This window comes from Panthera tigris, chromosome D1 (assembly GCF_018350195.1).
Source record: "Panthera tigris isolate Pti1 chromosome D1, P.tigris_Pti1_mat1.1, whole genome shotgun sequence".
Taxonomy (NCBI): Eukaryota; Metazoa; Chordata; class Mammalia; order Carnivora; family Felidae; genus Panthera; species Panthera tigris.
The window spans coordinates 21,509,407-21,522,895 of record NC_056669.1 but is presented as its reverse complement, the minus strand read 5'-3'; the positions used below and the strand labels follow the sequence as shown (position 1 = coordinate 21,522,895).

Sequence of the window (13,489 nt, the reverse complement as noted above, 5' to 3'; positions counted from 1 at the left end):
TTCTTTCTTTTCCTAATGTTTATTTATTTCTTAAGAGATGGAGAGACAGAGCGTGAGTGAGGAAGGGACAGAGAGAGAGAGGGAGATACAGAATCCGAAGCAGGTTCCAGGCTCTGAGCTATCAGCACAGAATCCGATGTTGGGCTGGAACCCACCAGCCTTGAGCTCATGACCTGAGCCAAAGTCGGATGCTTAACCGACTGAGCCACCCAGGCGCCCCAAGGGTGAGTAGTTCTGTTTGCTTCGTTTGTTTGTGAGTTTAGTTTTGTTTAGTATGTCCCAGATCGGAGGGGATGAAGTTATGAAATCGAGAGTGTTGGAACGATTGTGCTTTAGTCAGTATGGAATAGGGAAAGAAAATTGAGTTCAGGAGACCTGAGGGATGTGTGTCAGGCAGCTGAGGTGAAGAGGCCACATTCCGTGGTTAATGGAGGAAATAGCAATTTGTGAGGTATGTAGTGGGGCTGGTTTTGTATTTTTGCTCAGTGCTTACTAGTTGTGTGACAATGAGCAAATTACTTAGTGTCTCTAAATATTAGTTTCTCTATTTTAATTTAAAAGTGCGACAATGACCTTGACTTTGTGGGGATTTTGAGAGAATCGAAGGCCAGGCACTTAATAAATCTTAGTTCCTGGGGCGCCTGGGTGGCTCAGTCGGTTAAGCGTCTGATTTCGGCTCAGGTCATGATCTCACAGTTCGTGAGTTCGAGCCCCATGTCGGGCTCTGTGCTGACAGCTCAGAGCCTGGAGCCTGCTTCCGATTCTGTGTCTTTCTCTCTCTGTGTAACTCCCATGCTCATGCTCTGTCTCTCTCTGTCTCTCAATAATAAATAAAAGTAAAAAAAATTAAAAAGCAGTAATTAAGTATTATTAAAATATATTATGACTAAATAATACTTGCACATGGTAAAAAATTGAACAATGTAAGTGGAGGTTATGCAGTGAAAATATGTCTTCCTCCCTTCCGTTCTGTCCCTGAATTCTCCATGTTGGAAGTAACAATTGTCACTAATTCCTTATGAATCCTCACATATTCAAACACATACATCTTTATATCTATAAATATATGTAGTGCTCCTTTTAAAGTAGTATAAAGGGTTTTTAAGAATTATTATTTGTTCAATGGAAACAGCTTAGAATAGGATGGGGCAGAGAACATTCCAAGGGTTAAAAGAAGGGAGCCAATCGCAAAGAGGGATGGGAAAAGGTATGGCTGCGGAGAGTGAGGGCAGAGGCATCTCTGGCCCTGGATGAGACACTATGGGTCAAAGCCCTGCATCTAGAGTAATAACACTTTGTCCCCTGATCCTGTCCTCACTCCATTATTGCATCACCTTTGTCTCTGGTTGATGCTGTGATGAGGTTAGAACCCTTGATAGCTTTTTTTTTTTTCTTTTTGTATCTGAACGGTGGTTTTACTGACCAATATGTTCCTGAATAAGGACTCCAAGCCCAGAGTACACAGTTAAGGCAACTACTTTGTTTCCAACAAGAAAGTACACAAGGAATCCCGAGTGTCCCCCACTAATGTGAGAGCTTGACCCCCGACCGGTCTCCACCCAGTTCTGGGAGAAAAACGTCCTCTAGCTGGCCAGTGTGTCATCCACTGTGACACCTGCTTACAAGGCAGGCGTGGCATCCGCCGACAGCTGCTCACCGTCCAAGCACCAGGTCTGGGCTGAGCAGCTCCGCAGGCACGTTTGGCAGATGCTCTCGTTTGCGTTAAAATCGAACGTGCGCGCTGACGCATGGCTGCTGGCCACGGATCTCGAATTAGGTAAAATGTGATCTGTCCACATTCCCAGAGCTGCTAACATAAAAATCACTTGTTTTAAAAGCTCTTTTCATCAGAACACCTTTGGATCAAATAACCTGGCAGAGGAAAGCTCTCGTGGCCCCCCGTCTACGACAAGTTCTCTGCCGGGATCACGTTCAGGACATTCCCAAGGGCGAAGGGTGAGCGAGGCCCCAGGGCGCCGCTACCCTGTCTGTGCCAAAAATTCCATGTACTGCCCCGGAGCCTAGAAATGGTCGGCCGGCCCATTGTACGGCCGTCCACACCCGTTCTCTCACAAACAGCCGCAAGGCTTTCATGTAGTTGTTTTCATCCAGAGTGAACCGTGATAGATCCCCGCGGGAAGGGTGATCATGTCTCCTTTTTCCATGAAGATGCGGGTCCACTTGTCCTCTCTGTCTGTGACATCAAAGTAGCCGGTGCCAAGATGTAGCGGATCTCGTCGTCCAGGTGCAGGTGCTTCTCCTAGAACATCTTGACCTTTTCTTCATAATTTGGTAGTTTATCCTTGCATATGGTTGTTGTGTCCACCCAGGAATGGTTTCCCTGTTTTCGGATCTTTTCTAACTCCCGATCATTCTCGTATTTGTCAGCATCAAGCTTCCAGTAAATAACCCCTAGCAGGCGCAGGTGCTCCAGGCGGACCAGGCTGCAGGGCTCGCTGCGGTGGGGCAGCCTCGGGTCGTCTGCCGACTTGTCCACGTACGAGGCCTGCACCATGGCCGGGCGGAGGACGCAGCGAAGGAAGAGCCAAATCTTTGATAGCTTAAAATGCCAGGATGAGTTGCTTCTTCAAGAATCAGAAAAAGAAAAACCATGTGCCTCATTTGTTAAAACACATAAACATGTTTAGAACTATGTTTGACAGTTTTGTTTTTATCATGAAAGGATGTAGTATTTTGTTGCCTGCTTTTCTCCATCTAATTGAGATGATCATACAATTTTAATCTTTCGTTCTATTGATGTGCTGTGTCACATTTATTGATTTGTGTCTGTGAAACCATCCTTCTACCCCAGTGATAAAACCTACGTAATCATGGCATATAATTCCCTAAATGTGCTGTTGAATTCAGTTTGCTGAAGTTGGTAATCTTGCATTTATTTACATAAGGGATATTGGCTTGTAGTTGTCCTTTTTAGTGGTGTCCTCATCAGATTTTGTATCAGGGTAATCCTGGCCTCGTAAGCGAGTTTGGGAGTGTTCCCTCCTCTTCAGTTTTTTAGAGTGTGAGAGGTGCGCCTAGGTGGCTCTGTTGGTTAAGCATCTGACTTCAGCTCAGGTCATGATCTCACAGCTTGTGGGTTCGAGCCCCCACATGGGGCTCTGTGCTGACAGCTCAGAGCCTGGAGCCTACTTCGGATTCTGTGTCTCCCTCTCTCTCTCTGACTCTTCCCCACTCACACTCTGTCTCTTTCAACAATAAACATTATAAAAAAATTTAAAAAAAAGTGTGAGAAAGTTTGGCACTATTATTATTAAATATTTTCTTTTTGAGAGAGAGAGAGAGAGCATGAGTGGGGGAGAGGCTCTTTGTATTGTTACGTATTACACTCTTCACATCCTTTAGTTTTTCATTAATATGTTTAGTGCATATCTTGTATGAGTTTTATATTTTCTTTAGAGCAGTTTTAGGCTCACAGCAAATTGAGCAGAAGTACAGAGATTTCCCACATGTCTCTTGCCTTCCCACATGCACAGCCTCTTCCATTATCAACATTCTCCATTAGAGTTGTACATTTGATATAATTGACGAACATACAGTTATACATCATCATGACCCGAAGTCCATAGGTTACATTAGTGTAATTACATTACACCTGTCTTGGTGTTGCCATTTGATGGGTTTGGACAAACGTATGATGACATGTATCTGTTATATGTATAACCATTACAGTGTCACACAGAGTAGTTTCTCTGCCCTAAAAGCCCTGTGTTTCACTTGTCAATCCCTCTCTCCCCCAGAGGCTCTGACAACCATTAACTTCTCTACTGTCTGCATAGTTTTGCCTTTTCGAGGTTGTCATAGAGTTGGCTTCCTTTACTTAGTAATATGTATTTAAGTTTCTTCCATGTCTTTTTTTAAAGTTATTTATCTTTAAAAAAATATTTTTAAGTGTTCATTTATTTGTGAGAGAGAGAGAGAGAGAGAGAGAGAGAGAGACAGAGTACAAGCAGGGGAGGGCAGAGAAAGGGAGACACAGAATCTGAAGCAGGCTCCAGGCTTGGAGTGTCTGCACGGAGCCTGACGTGGGGCTCGAACTCATGAGCTGTGAGATCATGACCTGAGCGGAAGTCGGATGCTTAACTGACTGAGCCACCCAGGTGCCCCATCTTCCATGTCTTTTCATGATTTGATAGCTCATTACTTTTTAGCACGGAATCATATTCCACTGTCTGGATGAACCACAGCTTATTCATCCATTCACAAACTGAAGGACATCTTGGTTGCCTCTAAGTTTTGGCAATTATGAATACAGCTGCAATGAACATCCATCTGTAGGTTTTTCAGCTCCTTTGGTTAAGCACCAAGGAGCACAATCGCTGGATTGTATGGTAAACGTATGTTTAGTTTTGTGAGAAACGGCTAAACTTCTTCCAAAGTGTCTACACCATTTTCCGTTCCCACTAGCAATGAATAAGAGTTCCCTTTGCTCTACATCTACCCCACCATGTGCTATTGTCAGTGTTCTTGATTTACGTCACTCTAATAGGTATGTAGTAGTATCTCATTGTTTTGATTTGTGTTTCCCTGATGACATATGATGTGGGGCATCTTTTCATATGCTTATTTGCCATCCCTATATCTTCTTTGGTGAGGTGTCTGTTCAGGTCTTCGGCCCATTTTTAAATAAGGTAGTTCTTTTTCTTACTGTGTAGCTTTAAGAGTTTGTGTTTGGATAACAGTCCTTTATCAGATTTATCTTTTACAAATATTTTCTCACAAGTTATCTTTTCAAAGTCAGTCATTCCCTGACCTGTTGGCTTTGCCATACCTAAATATTAATAAAACCTCCATTTAAAACGCCATCCTTTACCCTCACTGTCCAAGATCACATTTGGGCTTGTCTACCTCTCAAAGGTTAGACTGAGAAAGAAAAGCCAGATCCTCTCCTTCTCCCCATGTATATCCCTCTTCTTACAGGCTGTTTTTCAGGATCCATTTATCCCTGTGGTGATTCGCACTAGCAAGTCTTTCACTCTCAGAAGAACCCAGTGGAGCATCTCCTTGTTTTTGCAGTAAATGAAAACATCAGAGTTTGGATGAAAGTCAGTCTGATTACAGAGCCTATATGGTTCTCACTGCATGCTGCTGCTGCAAGATTTGTATTTCTCTGACAGTCAATTTTCATTTTAACCTGGACCTCATCTAGATTTGTGACCACAAATTTCTAGTCATTGTTATAATTTGTTAAAGAGAACGTGATTTTTTGAATCAGTTTAAATATGTGTGTGCATCACTTTTCTACCTGCTACTAGCCATGCGGGTTTGGTCAAAGTATGTTCATCTTTGTAAACTTCTGTGTATTAATTTGTACAATGCAAACAATACCTGCCTCATATGCCTTTACAAATATAATTTGCATAATACATTGCAATCTTGAAACACAGAGCTAGGCTATAAGATTATTGTTATTTATTTTTCATGTTTCCCTGATTATTTAAGAAAAATATGTCATGTGCCATGACACTAATTTTCGAGTTTACCCATAATAAGTACAGAAAAGAACCCATTTCATGAGTTTCTCAATCCCTCAAGGCTGAAGTAGGGAATATTATTAACAATTAAGGTAACTGAGGCTCAGAGATATTAAGTAGGTTTCAATTTATGGTAATGTGGAAAATTTTATTTAAATCTTAACTGATTCTGTTCACCATTCTGTTAAAAAAATTTTTAGCATTTATTTATTTTTGAGAGACAGCGCACGAGTGGGGGAGGGCAGAGAGAGAGGGAGACACAGAATCCGAAGCTGGTTCCAGGCTCTGAGCTGTCAGCACAGAGCCTGACGCGGGGCTTGAACTCAGGAACCGTGAGATCATGACCTGAGCCGAAGTCGGACGCTTAACCAACTGAGCCACCCAGGCGCCCCCACCATTCTGTTTAGATATTGAAATTTTGCAATTCTTCTTCCCCTAATCAACCCGTCAGAAGAAAAGGGGTTGACTTTAGAGAGTTTGAACCAGAGAAATCTGGAGTGGGGTCAACAAGACCTTCAGAATAGGGTGGGCATGGCTCTGTACTGAAAAAAGGAGGATGACGTTTAGGACTATGTACTCAATGGTGGGATCTACAGACTGTTTCTATTGCTGGAGTCTAAGAATGTTTCCAGCCAGCTTTATTATGGACGTCCAACTTGACCCCCTGAGATTAGGGGACTGTTGGGCTCTTGGCTCATGAAATGAACCTAAGAATAATGAACTATGAATCCTGTTGAATGGCTGGCCCCAAATAAAGTGGCCCACACAGTTTGCCCTTTCTCTAAAGTGAAGTCCACTAGTTGACAAGTCTGGTCTGATGATTGTTCAGTCCACTTGTTACTGTTTCTTAAATACATGAGGACAGCTAAGGATCACTTGCTATTTGAGGGTGATTGTATATAAAAAAAAAAGAGAGGGAGAGAAAATCACTGGGAAACAGGATATTATGTGGCAGTTGCCCTCTCAGTTTGCCTAGTGAAGTAGCCTATGTCAGCTCCAATGGAGAAGCCAGAAGTCTCTAGAAGCCATTTCTTTATCTCTTTATCTACTTTCCTGAGTTTTTCATCTGTACCTCTCTCACGAATCTGCTTTCATGGTTGGAAACTGCTGGGCCATAATCGTACAGAACATGACAGGAGCTAGCACTTTGCTGTTTGCCCTAGGTCAGCTAAATATTCCAGCCGTTTCTTGGTCTAAAAGCTCCTTCCTGGGGCATTTGGGTGGTTCAGTCAGGTAAGCATCTGACTCTTAGTTTCGGCTCAGGTCATGATCTCATGTTCATGGGAATGAGCTCCACTTTGGGCTCTGTGCTGATAACCTGGAGCCTGCTTGGGATTCCCTCTCTCTCTCTCTCTCTCTCTCTCTCTCTCTCACCTCCTTCCCCCCATTCCTCACTCCACTCGTGCGTGTGCTCTCTTTCTCACAATAAATAAGTAAACATTAAGGGAAAATCTCCTTCCTCTCAAAGGTTCCCCTGGACTCCCAGGCAGACTAACAGTGGGCTGTCTCTGCTGCCCTTGCATTTTGGCATCAGTGAGTGTGTATGGCCTCCTTTCTAGGACAGCTGACACTTTTAGACGGGTTTCTGCCTGAATTTCTGAAACAGAGATGGGCCAGAGGAATGATGTGGCAGGAAGGGAGTGGGTCGTGAAGGAGAGCTTCCGATTTTCCACTGTCATCGTCCAGAAAGGGACAGAGAAGCAAAACTTCTCCCCATTTGTGGTTGAAGAAAGAGGCAGTGGGTAGATTAAGAACCATCCTTGGGAAGTGTAGTAACAAACAGGACAGACAGGGAAGAGAATAAAAAAACCTCAATTTCCACATGACCCATGTTCTTTTTAATATGGGTTGTGTAATTTCTAAGTTACAATCTAAAATATCTATCTTAAATATAAAAAATATAGATAAATGATATCTATCTATCTATCATCATCCTCATCTATCATCAATTTATGTTTATTTATGTTTGTGTGGCTTGGGTTTCTTGAGAGAAACAAAGGGAGGTGGATAGGGAATAGAAATGCCCATTATCCAGCATCCATTTATGACACAGGCATTGTTATGCATTTCACCTAGGCGACACAATCAATATCTCTGGATGTGGGAGTAAAGAGGCCATGAAAGCAAAAAATAGACAAATGGGACTATGTCAAACTTGCAAATTGTTGTGAATGAAAGGACACAATCAATAGAGCCAAAAAACAAACTATAGAATGGGAGAAAATATTTGCAAATTAGATACCTGACAAACAGGTAGTGTCTCAGAATATATGCAGAATGCCTACAACTCAACAACAATAAAAACAAATAACCTGATTAAAAAATGGGCAAAAGACTTTTCTGTGGACTGAGTGTTTGTGTGTCCCCCAAATTCATGTGTTAAAACCTAATCCAGTGTGATTATCTTTGGAGGTGGAGCTTTGGGGGAGTGATTAGGTCATGAGGAAACTCTCATAAATGGGATTACTGCTCTTAGAGACTCCAGAGACCCCAGAGAGCTCCTTTGCCCCTTCCACTATGTGAGGTTATAGTGAGATGTTGGCTATCTGTAAACAAGGAAGCAGGCTCCCACCAGACACCAAATCTCCTAGTGATTTCATCTTGGATTTTCCAGCCTCCAGTATTGTAAGAAATAAATTTCTGTTGTTTATAAGACACCCAATCCGTGGTATTGTGTGATAGGCGCTCAAATGGACTAAGAAAGACTTGAATAGATATTTCTCCAAAGATGATATATAAATGGCCTGCAAGCAAATGAAAAGATGCTCAATATCACTAATTATCAGAAATGCAAGTCAAAACCATGATGAACTATCACCTCATACCCATTAGGATGGCACCTATGAAAGAAAACAGAAAACAAGTGTTGGTAAGGATATTGAAAATGGCAACCGTTGTGCATTATTGGTGAGTTAGTAAAATGGTGAGACTGCTACGGAAAATAGTATGGAGGTTCTTCAAAAAATTAAAAATAGAGCTACCATATGAGCTAGCAATCCCCTTTGGGATTTCTATTCTAAAAGAGTTAAAAGTAGGATCTTAAAGAGATATTTGCAGCACTAATTCACTATAGCCAAGAAATGGACGCAAGCCAAATGTCCACTGACAATGCATGAGGAAACAAAATGTGGTATGTACATACATAGGAATATTATTCCTCCCTAAAAAGCAAAGATATACTATCACATGCTACAAAATGGATGAACCTTGAGGATATTATGCTAAGTGAAAGAAGTCCGTTGCAAAAAGACAAATAATGTATGATTCCACTTAAATAAAAATCTAAAGTAGTCAAATTCATAGAAACATAAAGTAAAATCATAGTTACCAGGGGTTGCAAGGAAGAAGAAAAGTGGAATTGTTATTTAATGGATATAGAGTTTCAGATCTGCAAGTTGAAAAAGTCCAGAAATCTGTTTCACAATGCAAATATACTTAACACTCCTGAAATAGTTAAACACTTAAAAACAGTTAAGATGGCAAATTTTTTGTTACATGCTTTTTGCCACAATAAAAAGTAAACAAATTTAGCCCTAATAAAGTGTTAAATAAAACACGTTTCTACCTCTTACCTTGACAAACTACTTTCATAACACTGGAAGGCCAGATTCAAGTTTAGAATCCTGAGAATCTATAAGGTTCCATGCCAAAAGGTGGTAGCACAGGGAGGGCCACCCTGGTTTCCCAGGTGCCTGCCCATGGACCACAGCTTACCCCCTCTCCCTCTCATTCTCACTTACTATACAATGTGAGGCACCTACACATGCGCAGGTATAAACACCTATAGTTCACATGCCCAATGGTCATCCACATCCCTTGCATACAGCTCCTGCCTGACCATCCCTGGGAATGAACATACCAACAGTGTGGTCTGCTGTTGGAAGGATGGACCCAGGTCCTGGAAGCTGAGGAAACTTGCTCCAGGCCAAAGTCTATGTGTGATCTTTCAAGCCTGACCATAGGCAATTATTAGGCTTTTCTTGGCAGTCCTCACGGGGGAAAGCGCTAGCTGGCACCAGCTTCCTGTGGAGAAAAGGAAATACCCAACTCCAGCCCACTCTGGACAACCTATGAATTCAATGAAATATTTGAGGAAAAATTATACCAAATCTCTACAATTTATTTTATAAGATAGTGGCATTTTGTGAGGCCATCATTACTCCAATACTAAAACCAGACAAAGACTGTGCAAGAAAACAAAACAAAACAGTACTACAGACCAATATCTCTCATGAACATAGATACAAAAAAGTTTCAATGAAATATTAACAAATAGAATCCAACAATATATGTAAAGAATTATACACTATGACTAGGTGGGATTTATCCCAGTTATGTAAGGATGATTCAACATTCAAAAGTCAGTTAAAGTATTTCATCCATAAGCAGACTGAAGAATAAAAATCACATCATCCTATCAATAGGTGCAGAAAAAGCATTTGACAAAATCCAACACCCATTCCCGAAAAAAAAAAGAGAGAAACAACTCAGTAAACTGAGAGTAGGTTTATTCTCTATTCCTCTAGAACAAGAACTTCCTCTACTTGAGAAAGAAAACCTACACAAAACCTACACCTAACATCATACTTAATGGTAAGAACATCAAATCTTTCTTACTAAAATCAGAAACAAGGTAAGGATGTCCCCCTCATGACTGTTTTTCAGTGTAGTAATGGTAGTCCTAGCTAACACAGTAAAACATGAAAAAAAAAAGTTGTACAGATTGAGAAGGAAGAAATAAATCTGTCTTTATTCACAGATGACATAATTGCCTATGCAGAAAATCCGAAAGAATCAACCAAAAAACTCCTGGAACTAAGTAATCATGGCAAGGTGGAAGGATACAAGGTTAACATATAAAAAAGTCAATTGCTTTCCTCTATGGGAGCAAAGACCAAGTAGAATTTGAAATTAAGAACACAATGACATTTACATTAGCACTCCTAAAAATGAGATCTATACAAGGAAAATACAAAGCCTGCATAGGGCTTTGTGCTGACAGCTCTGAGTCTGTTGCCTGCTTGCTCTGTGCTGACAGCTTGGAGCCTGAAGCCTGCTTTGGATTCTGAGTTTCCTTCTCTCCCTGCCCTTCCCCCACTTGTGCTCTGTCTCTCTCTCAAAAATAAATAAATATTTTTTAAAAATAGGGGAAGACATTTTGCTCCATGGCAATAGGATTTACTGAGTGAAATTGGCAGGTGATGTGAAATGTCAAGTCTTTCTGGAGGTTAAAGGACTACAGGAATGTATAATATTCCTTGCCTATTTGGGAGCTGTGTGATGATACTTGAAGGAGGGGAAGTTATTTTCCAGAATTTTGAAATGGAAAGGTTATAATTATGCTAATATCAAAACATTGTGTAGGGAGACTGTCAGCCGAGAGAGGGGATAATGAGTTGTGGGTTTGAATCTCGGTGTTAATTGTTAGCAGGTCTGTGATCTGGGGAAAGTTACTTAACCTCTTTACATCAGTTTCTTCATCTGAGAACATGAGATAATTAAGTAAAACACTTAGTAGATTGGCTAGCATTCCATAAATGTTAGATGTGATGATGATATGATGATGTCAGTAACTGAGTGAAGGGACCACGTAAGCAATCCTGGCGGGAATAAGGAAGTGGTAACCACATAATGAGAGAGAGAACAGAGGGAGCAATCTGGGTGGGAAAGAGGGTATTTGTTATTTCTTGATGACTTTCAAATTTGTCTCCATTTGTCTTATGTACCGCTAAGTTCAATATGAACTTGAAATTATATTCAAGCAGAGTAGGACATGAGAGATGTGAGAAGGAGAAAGGAAGGATGAAAACATCAGTGAATATATACAATGAGTCATGCTGAGAAGTGGTGGTTCTCCCTTCACATGTGTTTACATTTTTGGAGGGCTTCTCCCCTACACTTCTCCCAATTTTCAACCTGAGGAAGAATGGTGACATTTGCATCTGAAGAAGTTTCTCCTCAGTGTTTTCTGCACGGCAGCCTTTACCTCCTTATTCCTCAAGCTGTAGATCAGGGGGTTCAGCATGGGGATCACCGTGGTGTAGAACACGGAGGCCACGTTCTCCTTGGCCACAGAACTGGCCGTGGAGGGTTTTAAGTACATGAACGCTGTAGATCCATAGAACATTCCCACAGCTGCAAGGTGAGAGCTGCAGGTGCTGAAGGCTTTGGACCTTCCCTGTGTGGTGCTGATGTGGAGGATGCTGGAGAGGATGAAGACGTAGGAAACAAGGACTGTTAAGCTGGTGACTATGATGTTGAATCCAGCCAAAAAGAACACTGTCATCTCAATATGATAGGTGCTAGAGCAGGAGAGCTTCATGAGGGGCACGATGTCACAGAAGTAATGACTGATGAGGAACTCACAGTAGGACAGTTTTAACATCAGGCCAGTGTCTATTGTTGCACCAATGAAAGCCATGGCATAGGCCGCAGCCATCAGCAGGGAACACACTTGAGGAGACATGATGACATTGTAGAGCAAAGGGGTATAGATGGCGACATAGCGGTCATAGGCCATCACTGTCAGCATGTAACACTCTGCAACGACAAACACAACGAAGAAGTAGAGCTGTGACATGCACCCCGCATAGGAGATGATGTTCTTCTCTGACACAAAGTTCACCAGCATTTTCGGGGTAATGACAGAGGAGTAGCAGAGATCCACAAGGGACAGATTGCTGAGGAAGTAGTACATGGGGGTGTGAAGCTGAGCATTCAGACAAATCAGCGTGAACATGCCCAGGTTCCCTATGATGGTGACCAAGTAGATCCCAAGGAAGAGGAGGAAGAGGGGGAGCTGGAGCTCTGGCCGATTTGTCAATCCCCTGAGAATAAACTCGGTCACTGTAGAGTGATTTGCGGCAGCCATTCTCCTGTGCTTGGGAGCCCTGTGGGGATGGGAGAGAAGAGCCCATGAGAGCCTACATTTAAACTTCTTGGCAAAGCTGGTTTTGAGCACTTGGGTTCAGTTGGGCGATCCTGGGCTCTTTCCCGATGAATCCTCCCTTCCTTTGGCTGTTGTCTGGGAGAAAGACCAGGCTCTGGGTATTTCAAAGACCATGAGGTTGGGAGGAAAAAGGGGACAAGATCTGGGGCTTTTACCACTTTTATGTTTCTCAAATATCCTACAGTAATGGTTCTTAGGGTACATTTGTTGGACCAGCAGCATCAGCACCATGTTAGAGATGCAAACTCTCAGCCTCCACCCGGGACCTACCAAATCAGAAACTCTGGGATTGGGGCTAGCAGTCTGGGTTGAACACTCTCTCCAGATGATGCTGATGCCTGCTCAGGTCTGAGAACCTCTGTCCTATAGGTAACAAGCAGCATACTCCATATTTTGTGCTTGGACATGCTTCAGAAATAAAATTTCCTTGTCATCTGTGCAATTCCCAGATAGTTTCTGAATGTGAATGCATGATATCCTTCTCAAATTGACACAGTGTCAGGGTAGTATGGTAGTTACAGCCATATCATTGAGTGACAAGTCAATTTCTGTATCTGAAAGATGAAAATGAGAACAAAAGACCCCAATAATTAGCAACTGCTGCCAGGCAAGATGAGTTCCCTCATGTCAAGGAAGAAAAACTAAAATTTTAATCAGGCAGAATGACCATGTCTCAGCCTGGGAAGACAAGCTTGCAGAAAATTCTGCAAAATTTGCAAAAAAAACCCCCACACTCCCCAAATTCCCCCAAGAAATCCTCACAACATATCCTGCCATGCTCTCCAGCAGCTGTCATATTGTGAAACTATCAGAAATAGTGAGCTGTATCCTGCTTGTCACTTTGCTCCTAAAACTTGCAATTTGGGACCTCAGTCTGATCAATCTCTGTAGAGGACACAGAACTTGCCGTTTTTTGCCTATTTAACCCCAAGTCTGATCCTTCCCTGACGGAGCTACTTTGGTTTGTAGCCCAATGCTGTGTCTCTTCGGTTTGCAAACTGCACAGCAATGAAGCTTGTTTTCTGATGAAATCCTTGCAGGATGCTTT

At 42.1% G+C, this 13,489-nt stretch overlaps 1 protein-coding gene, 1 long non-coding RNA gene and 1 pseudogene across 2 annotated transcripts; 1 reads left to right on the top strand and 2 right to left on the bottom strand.

The window, feature by feature from the left end:
• Nucleotides 1-1,465: 1,465 nt before the first annotated feature.
• LOC122231330 lies at nucleotides 1,466-5,239 on the top strand. The gene is made up of 2 exons (XR_006208519.1): nucleotides 1,466-1,777; nucleotides 4,939-5,239. It is a non-coding gene; the product is annotated as an uncharacterized LOC122231330 (long non-coding RNA).
• Nucleotides 1,865-2,515, bottom strand: LOC102968125 (annotated as a pseudogene).
• Nucleotides 5,240-11,403: 6,164 nt separating the features above from the next.
• LOC102956034 (olfactory receptor 151-like) lies at nucleotides 11,404-12,363 on the bottom strand. Its single transcript, XM_015538968.2, has one exon. The coding sequence runs from the start codon at nucleotides 12,361-12,363 to the stop codon at nucleotides 11,404-11,406; it is 960 nt and encodes a 319-aa protein (XP_015394454.2).
• Between the last annotated feature and the right edge of the window lie 1,126 nt (nucleotides 12,364-13,489).

What these genes read in the sequence shown, in the direction of transcription:
- LOC102956034 (XM_015538968.2), bottom strand. Translation starts at nt 12,363, where the DNA reads ATGGCTGCCGCAAATCACTCTACAGTGACCGAGTTTATTCTCAGGGGA.